The sequence below is a fragment of the Anas platyrhynchos genome, chromosome 11 (assembly GCF_047663525.1).
Source record: "Anas platyrhynchos isolate ZD024472 breed Pekin duck chromosome 11, IASCAAS_PekinDuck_T2T, whole genome shotgun sequence".
Lineage (NCBI taxonomy): Eukaryota > Metazoa > Chordata > Aves > Anseriformes > Anatidae > Anas > Anas platyrhynchos.
In genome coordinates, this window is record NC_092597.1 from 5,004,431 (window position 1) to 5,024,223 (window position 19,793).

The 19,793-nt window shown below is 34.1% G+C and overlaps 1 protein-coding gene across 4 annotated transcripts in view; it reads right to left on the reverse strand.

The window, feature by feature from the left end:
- Positions 1-476: 476 nt before the first annotated feature.
- The window catches only part of FAM227B (family with sequence similarity 227 member B), an 83,523-nt gene continuing 64,206 nt past the window's right edge, over positions 477-19,793 (reverse strand). For all 4 annotated transcript variants that reach the window (XM_072043262.1, XM_072043261.1, XM_072043260.1 and 1 more), the window contains 2 exons: positions 3,236-3,354; positions 477-2,266 (listed from right to left, as the gene is read on the reverse strand). In XM_072043262.1, coding sequence (XP_071899363.1) covers positions 2,096-2,266; positions 3,236-3,354 — 290 coding nt within the window. In that variant the 3' untranslated portion in view covers positions 477-2,095. The remainder of the gene's footprint in view (positions 2,267-3,235; positions 3,355-19,793) is intronic.

Consider the following 19,793-nt stretch of genomic DNA (forward strand, 5'->3'; position numbering starts at 1 on the left):
GTTTCATAGTTATAATGTTTTCAGAATTGACTTCTGTGCTCTGCAGCCTATTTTCAGGAAAAATTTTGTAAGAGGGATGATATTTGGAACTCTACTTTTATGGTTGTGAAGGCCTCTCTCTGCCTCTTTTTTTTTTTTTTTTTTTTTTTTTGCTTCCTTTGTTTGTTCATTAGGGGCCACTTTTAATTCCAATATGTGCTTTTGGAGATAAGTTCCTTTCCTTGAAATACATACTACTAAAACAAAACATTAAAAATACTTTTTACATCTTTAGACTTTGGATTTACTTTATGAAATTCTATGCTGTGTCATTTTAATGCACTGCTCAGAACATTAAGATATTTGTTATATTTTTTTTTTCCTAGACATTTCATGACATGTTCATTAGATGCCTTTTGCTCATTATGTAAAGGCATGAAAGACCTTATTCTGTTTTAGCTAAGTGAAATGGAAGGTTTTAGGCTTTTAATCAAACTACAAAAAATTTCAACCTTCTCCCTCTCTCTCCCCCCCTTTTTTTTTAAGGATGACATAGATGTACTTTGTAGTGTTTCCAACTTCTAAGTTTTATTACAGTTTTGCTTTCTCATGATTCATGAATTTATAACTCATACTCTCAAAAAAGAAAATGGAACATTTTTGCAAATCAACGTCATGCATATTGCAAATTACAATAAACATGTCAGCAAAACTGGATATACTAACAGTTTATGGTGGCTAATTTGCTAATTTATTCTTTTTATATAAATGGACAAGTTACAAAAGTTACAACTGCCCATTGTGGTCACATTAAAGGGAGAATGGTGTGGAAATTTCTGTTCTCAATCAACCCATAAAGAAGTGGACACAACTTATTTTTAGACAGAATTCTGCTCATAATGTGAACAGTTACCTAAAATCTGCTGAGAAAAACAATCGGTTTCACAAGAAGTCTAAAATTTTCCTTTTATCCCACTAGTCAGCTTAATAACAAGTTTTACATTTTTTTCATGGTAAAGTTTGTAAAAAGAATTTGACAAATATAAAAATAACACACTGAAAAGTTGAAAATAACGTTTTCCATTCTTCAGTATTTTGATTTGTTGAAACCAGTGAAGTTAAATTACCATAATACAGAACATGACACCTAAATACACTGAACTAATAGGAGTTGCCCTGTTCTAACAAAAGCTGCAGAGGTTTGACAGTATTTTTAAGTTGTGGTTTCCCCATGCTGAATATCCTACCCTGAAAAGCAGCAGAGAAGTAGTTTTTCTTGAAGATGTTGTGTTCAAATGCTTCTTTATACAGGAAAATCAAAATTCTGAGAATTCCCACCAAAAAATGTCTGAAAATGTTTCTCAAGTAAATCTTCATTAAAATCACCAAACACTGTCTAGGTAGAACAATTTGATATACATCAGGAAAAGAATAGAATTAATTAGGAAACTGTTGATTCTGAAACCCCTTAGTTTAAGATATAAACACAAAGGGCTCTGAATATCTGTACTACACAACACATAAATCTTCTCTACATTCAGAAAGAAATTTGTGAGGCAGAAATATGTCCAAATTCAGAACAGACTCAAAACTTCCTCAAGATTTATAGATGTTTGGATCCAAAGAGGACAATTCAGGGCCGTAATAGAACCAAGTCTAACAAATAAGAACGAATAAGTTTGAATCCAGATATGATAAGAGCTTCATTACATTTTGTGAGGTTTGATTTACATTTATTGCTCAGCTTTATTCCCCTAAAATCTAACACATGTAAAATAAAGTAACCAAGTTGAAGTGCAGTCTTACTTAAGACACTTTAAATCACGTTAGGTTAAAGGAATAACAAGATGAAGAACCAACCAAATCTTGTTTCTGCATTTCCAAGTTTCTCTCTTTTGGGTAAGCCACTTGCTGAGATTGTCTGCATTACTGTGGTCTGTCTCAGTCTAGAAAAGAGAAAACTGTCCCAGCTATTGTGACCATAACAGAAAAAGGAAACAAAATAAATTGGTGAGACTTCTGTAACTCATTCCTCTCCTCCCTGCCTCAGCTGATTTAAAACCAATTTGGCAAAAAGTTTTGAAGCAAGGTCTTAAAATAAAACACAGGTTGGGAGTCAAAAATGATATGGTAGTTTGTAAACTTCAGTACAATCAGTTCTGCAAGTCAAGGAATATGGAACTGTATTATCAATTTTATGCTTCTTCAGATAGTAGGAGACCAAGGGACATTGGGCACCAAATCTGAGGAGCACACGCTTGCATTCTGGATCTGAGCCAATACAAGACTGTAAAAATGGGAGAGAAGTCAGTTAAGTCATACTATTTGCAGACAGTTTGATAGTAGAACAGAATAGAAACTTCTACACACAGACTAAATATTTCTGCTGAGAGTGTTTTGTTGAAAAAAACTTAGTCTTAAAGAAAATGTATAGTATATACTGGTGCTATCAGTATAAGGAGGGATCAGAATCTCTGACAAAGACTGGTGGCAATGATCTAATGTTATGGGAGATTTTCTTTCTTGATTTCAAACAGGAAGACTGCAGGAAACTAGAACAGACATAAGATCAAATTCTTGGCATGGAACATAAACACCTGCAAGTAAAATTGGATTATTTCAAATCCATGCAGTATTTTATGCACAACAATTAAAAACAAAACAAAACAAAACAAAATAAAATAAAATAAATCAAGGTGTGTGATAAATTAGTTCTATCAAAATACCTAGTAAATCCCATTTTAAACTGCAGTTTACCACACTGACGTTCTTATCTAATTAATTCTAGTGTAAGGCTAAAATCTTTTTCTTTCATTAACAATGAAAAATTTAAAATGCAGTAGAAAGAATTGAATAAAATCACATAAAACATATAAAAACATCCCAGCACAAATACAGTTAGTAAAAGGAAAGTATAACATAAACACATCAGTATTCAAAGCCACTGATAGTATAACCTATACAATTTAAAAATAACATTTATATCTGATTTTGTCATTTTTTTTTTTTTTTTTTTTTTTTTAACAAATCACACCTAAAATTACTGCAATTACAAATTGGAGGAGAAAAATCCCCTTCTTTTTTTTCCTTATTTCTCCCCGCATTCCTCTGTATTTTGATGTTGCCTTTATGTAGATAACGTTGTTGGGTAGAGCACTTTAGTAGTGTATTTCATAAACATTAACAGAAATGTGGCTCTTGTGAGTGAGCTACACTTACTACTCTCCTTTTAACATCAGAAGTGTGTAAAGCAAACCTCTGTTATGGTTTCAGATTCCTTTGGCATATCATTTGTATGTTTGGAATCTTCACTTATTTCTTCATCTGCCATATATTTCCTATCTTCAAGCAGATCTTTGCAAATTATGTCCTCTGCTAACAAAAATAGAAAGATCATACTATTTAATTTACTGACCATACATCAATACTGCTGTCTTCCTATTGTTATGACATCCCTTTTCATCACATAGCATTTTCTCGGTACTGTAGGATACACATTATTCTTTCAGTGAAAGATGAATAAACCTATTAATTAAGACATAAAAATGCATTTTTCCAGCCTAAAAGCTATGCAAACAGATGTTACTGCAGGTAGTGAATCAGCTGATGAAAAATGGTGCTAAGAAGGCTATTTAATCCAGCTACTACATTACTGGAGACATACTGATCTGTCAATTCATTGGAAACTAGACAACATCGTATTAATACTGGCAATAAAACATAGATCCTTACCTCTGCCTATCCCATATGTTTTTAGAAGTGTATAATTAATAATCCTAGATTCCTAATGTTGCACAAAACAGAGAGTAAATATCCAGTCTCACTAGACCGATGCCCTTCTGCCTGCCTACTGAAGTAAAAAATAAGCTGTACAACATTGTATGTTGTATATTGCAGTATTCAGCTTTGTGCAGTTTGAACAGGAAGCAGGCTAATGGGATTTTGACTGTGCACCATGTATAAACATTATACTTCATGTAGTGCACACATACACACACGTTGTCCAAGTGCAAGCCTACTGTCTTGCAAAGTTCCCCTTGTAGTTTTCTGTTGCAGTAATAAAGGAATAAGACAATTACTGATCAAATAGTATATGTAAGAATGACATGCTGCATTTTTTTAGATAGATCTTCGGTACCTTCAAGATCCTTTAGAATAGCTCTTTAGGAAGAATAAAGTCATTCACTTCTTGAAGGTTTTTAAACAAACTAGCAGTTTTACAGTAAATTGTCAGGCATCCATGAAGGCAAGGCCAGATCTTAACATCTTAGCCACAGGTTATAAAACAGACACAGATGTACAAAACTATCAAGACAGGAAAAACAAAACTTTGGAAGAACAGTGAGAAAAACTTTACGTTTTTGCATAACAGGAAATCCACTGAACAAGAAGAATTACAAATAACCACTAACATGCCTTATTTGCCTTAAATACAAAAGCTCCTAAAATGAGAAATAACATCACCAAATAAGAATAACCACAAAGTGAAGAATTGTATTTAATAAAAAAAAAAAAAAAAGAGAGAGAAAGAAAAAAGAAAAAAGAAAACCTCTTTGAACACAGCAACTTAGTGCACAGAGAGGATGATGGAAGAGAAGACACAGAACTGCTAAAAAAAGAACTGAAATAAGTAACCTCTTTGCGTTCTGATACCAGCAGACAAATACCAACACTAATAAAGTTCCAGACTCCAGAAAGTTAGCAAAATGGAGAATGATGCACTAAGCATTTCTATATCAGTTAATCCGAATTCTTAGAAAGATGTTACAATACTAACAGGAAGGTTAACTGAGATATACTGACTTATGGGTAAACATCTACTTTGGAAGCTTGCATATAACAATTTTTCATTCTGCCTTAGCAGTACAGACAGATTACACAGAGCCATCCACCATTTGCAAGCCCTCCTTTGTGCAGTAGCATTTAAGAGAGACTTGAAGAAAAAAAGAGAAAGGTCTGTGGACAGTCAATGTGTAGTTGTATAACGCATCTAAAATCTGTAATTATGGAAAATAGTTTATCCTTTTTTAACTTGCCTTTTCTACTCTGTCACTGGAGATGCAATACTCCACTCCAGAAGCTCCATAATAATTTCAAAGGATGTCAGAGTTCTCTTAGCAAAGCAAAGATGTCAGAATGTCAGAGTTCTCTTAGCAAAATTCAAGGAGTGTGAACGTTCAAGCACAGAGCTTCATAAAAATGAGCATGGAACTCCAGCTAGCTGCACTACAGAGATGGGACTAGGAACAATTATTTGGATACATTCTTAGTTTAAACTCTTCCTGAAGTAGGTCTAATCACCAATGAAGAAAGTCATTTTGAATGTCTCATAGCATTTTTTTTCCATAGCCATCAGTTAAGTTGACATTCCTTCTGCGGAAGTGTCTGCAGTTATGTTGCAGAGATAAAAACAAGCAAGGACACAATCAAAAAGGCTTGGTTTTACAGATATGGATCAGGAATTTCTGAAACCAATAAGCATAGTTACATTTTAGCCCTAAGATTTGAATTTAGTAAAGAAAATGAATAAATTAGTCTCCTGACTCAAACTGGATTATAATCTAACCTTGTTCATAAAAAGGTGCCAGACACGTGCTATCTGGGAATAACATCTCTCTGCTGTAAGGAAACCTCTCACTGCTTGCACAAGTGACAAGCACAAATAAAAATACTTTAACGGAAATGTGCAGTAGCAAACAGGTGGACAAGGGCCTGAAAGGATAATCCAAAAAATCCAGCTAGTATCAAATTCAGATTTTACTGGCATGGAACATCTTTGAGGAGCAAATATACACCATGAAAAGAGAACACTGAGAGCTCCTCTGGTGGCATACTGAGGGCAGAAGTTATATTGCTTATTAAAACCAGGAGTGATTTCAAATCCTGGTTTGTCTCCTGCCATAAGTAGTATTCTCTCTGGAAAAAAAAAGTGTACAAAGTGGAACAAGATTTGGTAACTAACAAGATGAGGCTAAATTTAAGCTACTCATAAAGATGTTGCCAAAAGATTGGAAAGGAGGAAAAACAAGAGAAAAACCAAAGCCAAAGAACAAGAACACTTTCTCTCCTACCTTGGTCCCCAAAGAATCCCAATGTCCCAGGATGAGTGAGACAGGGAAAGGCACAGCCCAGATCGCTACCCTAGTGAGAACAGTGGAAAAGCCACGTCCCAGAACATGGCTCAGCCCTGCAGCCTGACAACTCAGTAATGAGGTCTTTGTTGACAAGATGGGAGTACAAGCTGAATGACTGACTATCTGGCAGAAAGAGGAAGGAAGGAGGGAAGTGTTACTGCTTTTGTCCCTTTTCCCTTTAGTGTAATGACCAAGATCAGTGGTGTCATAGAAGCATCGTCAGAGGCCATATTTAAACAAATCTCAACATTCTTTGAATTGCAGGCTCTGTTTCTGATAACATTATGATTACAAATGGCTCTAAAGGACATGCATGTCTGAAACTGATGCTTTCCAAACTATATCATTTAGTTTAATTAAAACACCACTTCTTCCCACACACTTGTCTCATTTGTGTTACACATGAACACTAGAGACTCAAATCCTTGAGAAATGTAAACTCAACAAGATGGTCATTATGTCAGGACTTTTTATAACTCCTGTGGCCTTACGCATCATTCCTAAGACCAATGCAAAATTAATAGCTCTAAGGTTTATTCTTCTTCTGACATTTCTCCACAGTAGGTAGGTCCAAAAACCTCTTACACAGATATAAGTTTTTAGACAGTTCATAAGGAAGAATTAATCAAGAATAACCAGGACTAGACAAATCCAGATTTTGACAGACTTCATCATCACAAGAATTAACATTCATTTACAGTCCACTGATGGACAGTTTAACTGAAGACACACTGTACCCTGAAGAACCTTTTTATTGCTGACAGTAATACTTGGGTTAGAATTAGCACAGTATGATTTCTAAATCCCAAATTGAGCCTGCAGAGAATGCAGTTAAAAAAGGGTTGTTTGTTGGGTGTTTTTTTTTTTTTTTTTTAACTTGCAAACTGAGCCAACTCGATCTGGAAGTCATTAACAGATAATAAACATAACCTTCCCCCACTCGCTCCCAAGATGCCATCTCTACAGTCACTGTTCAGAATACAATCATATTTTTACAACATATCATCCTACAGAGAAGAGCCACACAGATTTTCATTTTATCTGATTTCTCCCTTACTGCTAAGGAATTAGTGCCTTCTCTTCAACAGGACTCTCCCTGGTAAGGAGAAAGAACTGGAGTGAAAGGAGAAGGAAGTTGGAAAAGAAGAAAAGTAAGAGACTTTCAGGAGTAAGTTACATCTTTGCAAAATTCTCATATTGATTCTTCCTTTTGACAGGTCATTAGGCATTTGTATACACTTGATGAATTTACCGCTGATAGTAACTCCATGGTGAATGTTTTTGTTTCATCACTGTACGTGCTAAATTTTTACAGTTCACAAGATAGTAATGGTGGCAGATATTTATCTAATGTGCAAGAGATCTTTGGTCTGCCATGTTGCGTTTACTATATATATGTTGTGTAACTATAACACTATCTACAAACAGTTGTATTTTTAGCATGATTGCAAAAGTGAAAAATACAGAACTGTTATCTGTTTAAAAGAAATTCAGAATCATATTTTGATTTTGAATCTGCTGAAACATATTAAGCCTTGATGTTCTCATTAACATTTAGCTGTTAAGATTATTATAGTTACTTTTTACTTTTTTTTTTTTTTAGCCTTTCTTCGTGAGGTCCTTACACAATGAAGACCTTACACAAACGAAACTCCCACCGACGTCAACTAATATTTTGTCTGTATGCATCCTTCACTGTTTTATTATTATATAGGTTCAGGTGTTTGGCAACAGTCACTGAAAACTTTCACACTTAAAAATTAATTGCTTTGCCATTGTGTTCCACACCAGTGAATTATTAGCGATTGCCTAAATTAAGACTTCCAGCATAGCTGTCAGTGGTTGTGAATAACAGTGCAGAACTTCTCTAATTTTGTAGCCCTTCGCTGTTTCCATGAGCACAGACATCATTATTTTTTGTAAAGTACTTTAGTTTAGTCATGAAGTTGCAAATAGAGTTGTATTTCAAAGGTGGTGTGTGGAATTAGTTTAATTATTTCTTTTCTTTAGTAATCTAATACAATAATCACCTCTTGCTTTACTAAATGCATACCTGAAAAAACATCGTTCTTATTACATTTTAAATACAAAACTGAAACATTTTAATGTAGTTTTCTAAACTACAGATTATGTTAATTAAGATAATTACAAAAGTTCTACAGTTTTTGGAGCACACTGCTATTTGTCAAAAGATCTCTAAACTTGCTTGTGATTCTGAATGTAACCAAACATCTTTTGAACAATTTTTTGGATGCATTTCAAAAAAAATTATTGAAGAATTAAAAACATAGTCTTGAACATCAATAAAGTCTGTGCATATATGCTTGTATATAAGTATGTGCAAAGGATGGATATTTATTTAATGATTCTATATTATATTACAATATATTATTGTACCGTCAGGTTTCAACAGATACATTTATATATTCATAGCTTATTATGAAAATAAGGAGTTTCAGGCAGCTTCTTCATTAACAAATATTATTTAAAATGTTTTTTAAATAGTGGTGAGACAGAATGAATATATATTCTGAACAGTTATATGGCCAAAAATTATCTACCAATAAGTCCAAGTTAAATGAAAGTTGTTTTGCTCAGTGAGATATTTTACTAAATTCTCTCAATTGACAAAGGCTATTCTGAAAAGCAAGCAAAAAAATACAGCAGGTCAACTTTGAAATGTGCTGCAATGATCAGCCTTAAACAGATACCTAATACTGCTAGCCCATTGTGTAATAGACTTGACGATAAGCAGAGAGACCAGACATTACTTCTTATAAAGTCATTTCTTAAAGAAATCTTTAAAAGCATATTTGGAGATTTTTAACAATTCTCATCACGAGAAACAAACACCTGCATCCTTTTGGTGCTCTTAAGAAATATCTTATTTTGCACAACAGCCTTGTAAACCATGTTGTAATCTGTTTTCCTACATCATTACAGGTGGCAGATTTCAATCCACACAGTACTATCACAAGGCTAGACTTGAAGATGCACCTCTTTTCACTCCTTGCTTTCCAAAGTGATCATTTGAAAATAGTAATGTTAATAGGCTTTTTAATTATTCTGTTTACCCCTGCAATGAATCTAAGTTAGTGTCTCAGATCTGTGCAAATTCTTAACAGCCAAGAAAAACTAGTCCACCTTTGTCATTAAAATCAAAAATGCTGCCTCTAATTATCTGAGCAGAGAACAGTTTTTCCATCTAAAGCACTGTAATTTTTAACTTCTGAAGTTTTTTTTTTTTATATATATAATTTATTTTCCAGATATATGTGAAATTAAAAGAAAACCAAAAACTTTTCAAAATGACCTCAAATTAAAAAGAAGGAAACAGGAGATCTTTATAGTAGAGTAATGCTACTGCCTTCCTGACCCAAAGATGTGAAGAAAGGTTTCTGTAGAGGAGAATCTGTTTTACTGCATTAAGATCAATGAGCTTGTATTTTGTCATTGAAAACACCTTTTCTCTTCCCTCACTGAAAAACTCAAAATTAGACATGCTGCAAATACCACATGACCAGCTTCTCTGATACGAAATTACCTACATGACTGGTCCTATGAGCCTTGGAGAAAATGAATTTGTTAAAGGAAGTTTAAAGGAACACTTCTGAAGGGGCAAAGCACAGAATAAGTAGACCACAAGACAAGGTGTCAGACAGAGGCTGAAGATTCAAAAACTGAAAATTCCAGAAGAGGTCAACGATTGCTTAAATGACATTCTAACATCAACAAAAACAACAACTTTGAAAATCATCAGATACCACTTATTTCCCTTGAAACTTCTCAAAAACTTAAGGAAAATGAGAAGAAGATGTCTTTCTAAGCAAGCTTGTGAAAGAAAGCACTGCAGGCTGTAAGTGAGTAAGAATGGAATTGAGTAATCTAAAAATTCAAGAAGATTTGCTATTGATTCCTACTTATTTAAATATAGAATATAGATTAGGCTTTCTGCTCACATGAGAAAATTGTAAAAGACTAAATGAACATACAGAGGTGTCATCATCAGAGAGCTAATTGCTGCATCTGCTATATTGTGCTTGAAAATCTGACTTCTTTTAATAGAAAAAATAAGACTTATCCGGACTGTTTCTTTTTATAACAGAATACCGGAATAGCTGTACTCAGTCAAGCCAAAGGTACACAGAGTGCAGTATCCTATTTCCAACTCTGACCAATATGAGATGCCTAAGGAAGACTGTAAGAGCATGGCAAGCACAGTGATATTTCCACAAAAATCTCTCCCGGCCACAAGCATTTTGTGGCTTAGGAACCACAGGTGGTGACTCTGTATTAAATAGTCCTCTATGAATTTTCCTTCTAATTAGCTCAGTAATCTCTGAAGGTTTTTTAAAAAAAATAAAAAAAATCTAGTGTCTTTTGGTGCTTAGCAATACTGTATGAAGAGCCATCTATTTTTTATTTATTTATTTTTTCTAATTTTAATCTGATGTTCTGCTAGTCTTATTTGCTTTAAAGTTAGAAAAGAATCAGAAAACTTATAACATGAACTCTTGCAATAGACAGCTGAAGATTTTCTTATATTAAGACATCTTGCAAACAGAAAGCTCTTCTACCAAAACGTCATCTGGCAGAAGGAACTGAGGTTTCTTTTCCTGATTCTGCTCATTTAATAGTACCAAACTACTGGATAACAATTTCTGTTTTCTGGATTCAATATTCTCGAGTTTGTATACTATAACCAAAACTTCTAATAGAAGTTTTGTCAAATATTTTATGTTACAGTATAACATTCTGAGAGATGATTTTACAACATAGTTCAAATAGATGAAGATCAGCTGTTCTCCCTACTTTTTTTTTTTTTTTCTATTTTTCTGAAAAATCACTGCAAAAATGAACTTGTCTGCAGACTGAGTTACCAAGATGTTCAACAGTTAGCATGTACCTCACATTTCTCAGTCCTTAAATAAAATAAGTGCTTATTGGTGGGACACATCAGGCATAAAGCTATGGACAACAATCACACCTTGATTCTTGAAAAATTCTTGAAAGATATCCCATGCTCCCTGCCTCCCAGGGAGCATGGGATATCTTTCACCTCAGGTTATTTTAGATATGTATTAGTTTAGTTTTAGAGCTGTAGCTGGGAACAGTTACTGGGGAATCAATACTGCTAGAAGCTGCTAGAATAACACAGCTTCATGAAGCATATCTCATCAGTGCCTTCAAATATTTATATTTTTTCATTTTCTTACCAAATATCTAATCCAACCCATTTTCAGTCTGCAAAACAAAAAACTGGATTGATGCCCTCTGAACAAGAGCGTCAAATCTTTATACACATTTAGACAACTGTAGCACAGCAGAAGACATTAAAGTGTCTGACTTCACCTAAAAAAAAGATGGATGCACATAGGATTGAATAGAACAGTTCAGTTGGAACAGACCTAAAAAGTTCATCAAGACCCAATGCCAGCATAATGACATAGAAGAGTTCTGGAATATTATTATTTCAGCACATAAAAAGTCTATTTCCATGATTAGCATTAGCATCTATAGAAATATATTGTTTAGATTATTCCTAGTGTTGATGACAGGGTACAAGCAGGATTGTAGCCTCCAGCACCCCTAATCAACTAATGGAATATTTTACTTCAAACATCTGCAAAAAGTAGAACTATTTTTCATTAACTTTTCCCTTTATTTGTACACTCTTGTGCACTTGAAGCATATGAACAGAATTTTACAGCTTAAAAGTATACAACATGATTAAAGATTTTTTTTTAAATATGCACACAAACTATTAAAACAGTTTTTGATTTATCTCTTCCTCATATTAATTAGAGCATTGTGTTCTTGATGGCTTTAACACACTTGCAGAATTGTTTGGTAGATTTCTTTCCTTTAAAATAAGCTTTATGAATATTCAGCTGTGACTGCAGCCTCCACTGTCAGAATAACCTTAGTTATCATCACCATTACCACGTCATCCAGTGTGCCAGACATGCTCACAAGTTGGGAGCAACTGAAGGAATAGGGACCGGACATAGTTTTCTAAGGTGGCTAAAGCCTTCAGACACTGCAAACTATACCCAGCATAATTTATAGGCATTACTCACATGACCAATACATACTCCTTATCTCATGAATGAATGTCTAAATAAACACTAGTGGCTGCCGATCCTTTCATCACAAGAGAAAAATCTGTAACAACTAAAAGCACATACAAAATGGTTAGCATCCAGGCCTTTGAATCTGCTGCCTCTGGTGAACAAGGAAAAGTTACGTGAGTTCCTGTTCTTTCAATATTGTTTCTTGTATATCATCTTCAATATTAGCTTGCACACACAATTAGGAAATAGCACAGAAACTTTCCAAATAGCTGTGTTACATCCTAACAAAATACAGCAATAAAAAAATAAATAAAAAATCTGTTTCTATCAGCGCAGACACTATCTTTCTCAATATCTTACCAACATCTTATTTCATTAATATCTTCATGTGCGGTGGGAAGGAATGAAATTTTCCATTACTGGCTCAATGACCTCCAAAACATTTCTCATCTTTTGCGGTGCAAGGTAATAATTGGATCAGAGTCTGTCTTTAACATCTGCTGCTGGTTGAAATCTCTGACAGGTTTTTCCAACTTCAATCTGAGATACATTTTGAACATTATTAATTCCCATGACCTAGTGTCAAAGTCTGATAGAGAAAGTGATCTGGTTGCCTTATCTTCCAGTATTTAATAACAGTTCTGGGTAGAAACAGCTGGAAACAATATCACAATAGCTACAATAAATTTTCAGAGGACTTTGTTGAAAATATCTCAGACCTTGTAGAGCCAATTCAGAAAACACACGTATAAATCAATGGCATGTAGAGGACTAGCCACATGAACAAACTGCTCAAGATGATTACCTAATCAGATTACATAAAGCATAATCAGAAGTAAAATGACATCTTACACAGTCATATAGAAATCTAGTTACAATTTTGTCCCAAACTCAGAATCCAAATTTGCTCAATTAAAATAAAGTCAAATTAATTTGCATTTATTTCTTTAGCAATCATTGAACTGTGAATGGGCCCTGAAATGCCTCTTCACATGCAGCTTTTGTTGATTTTAGTAGAAACATAGCATGCAGAAAATTAAAACAAACTCTGAGCCTGCTATAATATCACACAGAAGCTGTACTCTTTAAACTTTTACTCTGCTGTTTTGCTTTTTTTTTTTTTTTTTCTCCCATTTTTTCTTTTCTTTCAGCTTAAATGAAAGCATTTAACCACTAAAAATGCTTTTGGTTATTTTGATGTAAAAAACAGAATATCTAGACTGTCAGTAGTTATTTTAGCATGTCATGAAATGCCCACAAATGAAAGTAAGAAGGGAAGAATCAATTGAAAGTTACATTTTATTTATAATTAACATAGTCAAAAAGTATGGCACAATTTTGGTGTCCTCCCCTCCCCAGCATTTCTATGAGACGAAGCAAATGACTGTTGCATGCATATCTAGGAAATTCCACTAGTAGTGTGTGTGCTGTCATAGAGATTACATAGTGGATGAATGTTTCCAGAACCTTTCTGTTTGCATGTGGGAAGAAAATAAATAAATAAATAAAATAAATCTCTCTTCATTTTCAGCTATGGAGGTACTAGCAAAATATTTCAACAATCTTGAGCAGCACAACTTAGGGAACTGAAACAGTTCTACAATGAAAATAAGTTTGCTTTGACCACCAAAGAATCTAACTACATTGAAGTTAAAATATATATATATATTTTATATTGCAACAATTGTCTAGTTTAAATATCTATAAATTTCAAATAATATAATTTAATTTCAAGTCTAGGTAAGGAAATATTACATTCATATTGCATTTGCATGTGGAAGAGAAGAATTGAAAACATACGTATATTATATCTACCCTTCTAATTAAATACTGCATGTAACCCTGTCACTAACAACAGTAAGAGTATTGCCAGAAAAAAGCCAATAGATTTTTAACATGGTGGAAAACTCTTAAGAAATGGTAACTGATATCTTGATCATTCAAATCAATGCATGCATGCAAAAACCACCACCATTATGAGCCAAAAAACACAGGCACAAAAGTTCTGTTCCCTGTTACTGTTAGGCAGATTTCAAGATACTCTTAATTGAAAGAGTAGCTTCCAAGAGGCTTTAGGATTTGTGGTTGCTTACTTCTCCCCCCTCCCTCAATAAAGGATGAAACACTCCAAGGCCTTTCTACTCTCTGAATCTATTTGAGGCTTAGAAAGAGGAAGGAGGTAAGATTCTGATTCTAATTATTACAGCAGTTTTGAATATCAGGTGATGAGGCCCTGATAAGCACTTTAATATGTTCCCTGATTTCTGGAATAGTGCTGTAGCTAGAACTCAGATTTTTCTGAGATCCATTTTACTTAGTTGATGTAAATACATAAAAACACCTAAAACTGTTTCCAGACTTGAATACCCCTTTCAGGAAAGAAAATTTGGTCTGACGTATAATTTTCTCATTGATAGTAGTGGTAAATTTTTCTTTGTCCCTCTCTCTGAATACCAGAGGATATCTTATAATTCCTAATACTTCATAAATTAAATAAATATAACCAGTTACACAGCAATCTGAATGCTTCTAGAACTCTTCTAGAACTTCATCATAGTGGAATTTCCTAAATATATATATACTCTTAGGATGCATCTCAGTTGAACACTACAAGGTTATTCATATTGTTTTGGGGCTCTAATACTTAAGTTCCTATGTAACTCAATTCTGAATATAGACATAAATATTTGAGCTAAAATAACATTTCTGTGTCCTTATTACTGGGCCTCATGCTTGAAAAGCATTAGGCACTTAAATAAAATACTGTGTTTGTGTTCAGTGTCAAAGTAAAGGAAAAGCATTGCAATAAAGGTGAATCAGCAAAGATTTATGGTCTTGCAAATGATAGTATCTCTGGATGTGACAATTAGAAGCTTAATTAGTGCAGTTATCAGTAGGGACAACTGAAAGGAACACATTTCCCTGAAGAGAAAACAGGACTCCTTCCTTTGATCTCTACATTGACCTAAGAGTAAATTGCAAACCAGCAGCATTAGAAAATCCTTTTACGAAATACTAGGACCAGTACTGAGAAAATAACTTAGAATGAGAACTATCACAATATATCTCCTATGAAGTTGTTAAAACAAGTTCTGCATTTTCATTAAATTGAACTGCATGTAGTTTTCATTTTTCCCCTAAATTTCTTCTACATCTTTTTTTTGCAGCAATATGGGATATCAATGTAAAACAACAGACTGAACACAACTATAGTATACACCTCAGCTGATCGTATTCATAATATCCTTTAAAACACAAGCTTCCACATGCAATTGAGATACTGTGTTTATTATTATTTATTGTAAGGTCCTTTATCCAGTACACGTACCTACCAGAAAAAGAGGACAAGGATATTTCCTTTCATCTAGACCATTAAATGATAAACACTGTTGACTCTAATTGACCATTAAGTGACAATGTAAAGAAAAAAAGATTACTAACTCTGCTATTCCTACAAACTCTTTTGCCTTCCGACTTGACTCAGACTTGGAACATATTGAATCCACTTAGCATACTCTTGAACATTTATGTTGGCTCTGCTTTCCTATTTGAATTAAGCTTAAGTTATAACACTGTGAATCTTATACAAGGCTGAGATTCTTCCATACAATCTACCAACATCCTGTTAATTAGCTCCAATAGAGTTGTCTCTAGCTCTACAGAACATACCAATGCTTCCAGAACAAATATTTTCTTATCATAGAGTCATTAGGGCTGGAAAAGGCCGGCAAGATCATCTGGTCCAGCTGTAACCCTACTACTGATATCACCCACTAAACCACATCCCTAAGAACCACGTCCAACCTTTATAGCCAAAAAATACAGTAGATCGTGATATCTGAAGTTTACTGCAGGCTGACTAGAAATACATCACATACACCCTTTTTTTTTTTTTTTTTTTTTTTTTCTTGAATTAAATGTAACTACTTTTAGAGCCTTCCTAGTTCTCATCATTAAAGTTGGGACACCTGCAAAGAAACACTTTTCCTGAAAATTGTTACATGAAAGTCAGGTGAAAATGAGGAAAAAATGAGTAGGATAATTCCTTGAAACCCTAGTACAGCTTTCTCTGTTCCTCAGAAGTCATGTAGACTGCACCAGTTTCATTCAATGTAACTTCTAGTAATATACCTTATTATCCAATCTTATCCAAAATTTGGAGAGTCAAGACTGGTGTTATTTCCTAGTATCCCTGGGAGGTTTTGCTCCCCTCTTTCAGACTGACTATCTTTTTTGGTTTCTCCTATACATTCCAGCAAATCAAATTGATGCTGAATGGAGTATATAGAAACTCACTTGTATAATTTCCTAACCATTTGGAATTATTGTATTTTTATTGGGGCAAAAAATACTGTAAGCCTTGTGTACACTGCTTTCCAGAAAGTTCCTTGTCTGGAAGATCAGTATCTTTAAAACTTAAGTCCCACTTTTGCAGAACAGAGTGAGATTTCCACTGTGGTATGAGCCAAATTCCATGGGAGACAAAACAACGGTAGCTCTTCTCAGCTTAAAAATCAACTGAGGGGAATGCAATAGTGGCCATAAGCAGCACAGATAAGTCACTAATTATTCACTGTTCTTCACATCATGAGGAAGGGGAAAGGGGCATCTAGAAAAATGATCAGGCAGCAGGTTCAAAATAAACACAGGAAAATTATTTTCTCTCACCCCCACCCCACTGCTGGACTGACACTACAGAAAGATAGTCTGTGCTGTATTGGTCATTGTCAAGAATAGTACTGGGTTAGATATGACACTATGCCTTCTCTCGCCCTTTCCAACTTTCATTTTAATACACAGGAACACCCTCTTCATCTCTGCTTCTGAGTTAGTTGGAAAGTCGGAACTGTAATTCTTCCACTGATGGGCAATGAACTACAAAGCAGTCTTTCAGATTTAAGTATTGCATTTAGTCATGTAAAATACTTTTTAAGCCATGTGCTTTTAATAAATAAAAATAATGTCTAAAAATAGGGTTATGAATGAGCAATCACTTGAGCAGTACTAGAGAAAAGGAGCAAAGTAATGCCATTAATTTATAGATTAAAACACCTGAATTCCCAAAACTTAAGGTAAATTTGCAGCAAGGGGAAGAATGACAGGGTATTAAAAAAAATAATAAAAAAAAAAAAAAGGAAAAGTCTATCACTGTCTGAATACGCTGGTTACTGTTGCCCAGAAGGCACTAGAAATGGATCTCCATTTAAAAAGCAGACTGGTTGCCACACACAGATGGACGCTCAGAATAGCAAAAAGCTTGAACAGGTGCAGTCAGGCAGGGAATTGCATGTGTATGCAGGCATGTGGTGAAGGATCTAGCAGGAGCCCAGACATCAGGCATTTTCCTACTTATTGAAACTCTATCTCCAAATATTTATTTATTTTTTTTAAAAAAATACAGAAGTAAACATAAAACAAGCAAAACCAAAACAAAACACTAGGTCAAACTCCCAGACTGACTCATCTCTTCAGGAAGATGCTGGAATAATTTTTCCTGGCAAGCAGTAGAACCAACTGAATCCATACCAGCCTCAGTTTATTTGTCATTCTTGTAAATAGATTAAAACAAGCAGGAGAAAAAGAAAAATAGAAAAGCTAGGTTACAAATTCCTTACTCTGTGAGAAAGGGCAAAGGTAAAATTCTAACTTAAGTTACACAAGACTTCTCATATTATGAAATAAGCTGTGAAATATACAATTAATTCTGTATTAACCTGAATTCCCTTTGACTACGTATGATAATACATTTATTTTAGAAACTCATTCTGTGATAGTTTAATTTTAATGCAAATCTGGTCTACTCCAAGAGCACTTAGTCAAGAGGGATTGATTCCTGACAGCTGTTATTGTTCAAAAAGTTAATATATAGGAATTTTGTATTGATTTGAAAGGGCATCTGTTTCTAGAATGTGTAAAGCTTTGATAAAGCAGAGATAATTTATCTGCTTTCATTTGGTACAATAAAGCTGCTCTTAATATTCTTATCTTCTAATACTGAATTTTAAATAGAATTACTTTGTCATGCCATCAGTTTTTAAGGAAAATCATTGAAGTCAGGTGGGTTTTCTGCTCCAAAACAGAGGAGCTATATGATCCAGTATCATCATCATCATCTTTGTTATAGTGAGAAAGTGAAAGAAAACTAATGGTTTAGAATGATACATGATGAAGCAGCAAGGGCTGCTTATTCCACTATTATTATGCCACTGATTAATAGTTTGCTTATTGATAAAAATGTTAAATTCTACTTTATAAACTATTGCTGACATTTATATTTCATACTCTCATGGACTTAGAGAAACTAACCTTGCTTGACTAAATACTTGGAGATGGCAGATTCATGCCAAAGATCTCTTCCAGCCTCTCTCCCACCCACCGTGCATCTTATTTACCCATTTATTCTGGAAAATTCCAAACAGGCACTACACACACAAGAAAACAGTTTTTGTGAGCCAGCTGTTTCTCCAGCCAAAGGCGAAATTGAAATGCCTTGTGTAAACAAGACAGTAGCATCTTCCAAAATGGAAGGTGAATCTCATGATTTTTACAGGGGAGAAGGTGGTAGGGCAAGTATTCTGACTAATTTTGGCAAAAATAAAAATATAAAACAAGACCCACTACCACCTGTTCTGGTACTGAGGTTCTGGTATAGAGTTGTGAGGAGCTACATGTTGGGGTTCTGTCTAGCTGAGCAATAGATTGGTGGGAGAAATAAAATGAAAAAATAATAATAATAATAAAAAAAAAAAATATATATATAACTCTAAAAAGTCAAATTAATTCTATGACCCCTCATCATTTACTAAACCTTTACCCTACTCTGGGAACGTTTTTTGTTTGACAATTCATACACTTTCTAAACACATGTACACAGACAACTGTGTAAACTTGCATGCACTGTTTTGTATATGGTACAAAATAAAGCAAAAACATGATGACAAGAAGTAGAAACTAGAAAGCAAATCATATTCCAAGATACAAACAAAGTGCTTGTTCTCATTCTGCAAGCTCCTGCAGTGTAGTCACTTAAATTGCATTCTTAGATCTATGGCTGCCTTATTTCATAACCTTGGAAAATACACATCTCTTCACACATCAGTTTCTCCAGCTGTGATCCCAAGATCAAGGATTATCTCTACTATTTATTCACAATGCCTGCCATGTGATTATGCCTCTTTGTATGGAGTTTATAAACTTTTTTTTTTCCTGAAGAATACTGCCAAGTTTCAGAAACTGTGCATTAGCATATCAGTGAGATTTTTTTTTTTTTTTACCTAAACAGTTATACTGTATCCCGAAAGCAATTACGCAGATCACATAGAAGTTAAATTTAAATACATACAACACACTACCACACTACAGGAAAGAATTTTAAATCAGACAAAAGAATATAGAAATTAAACTAAGGAGCTCAAAATAAAAATTTGATTTGTATTCATGGTATAACTTCAACACCAGAAACATTAGCTGGTGCAAACACTCTATGAGCTGAAAAGCATTCCAGGTTGGAATCCTATTTCAGTACCCATAGCTAGAAATTGGCTACAAGGGAAATCTCAGAATGCCAAAGAGCCAGTAAAGTATTTCTCCAACCTCTTCTTTCAAT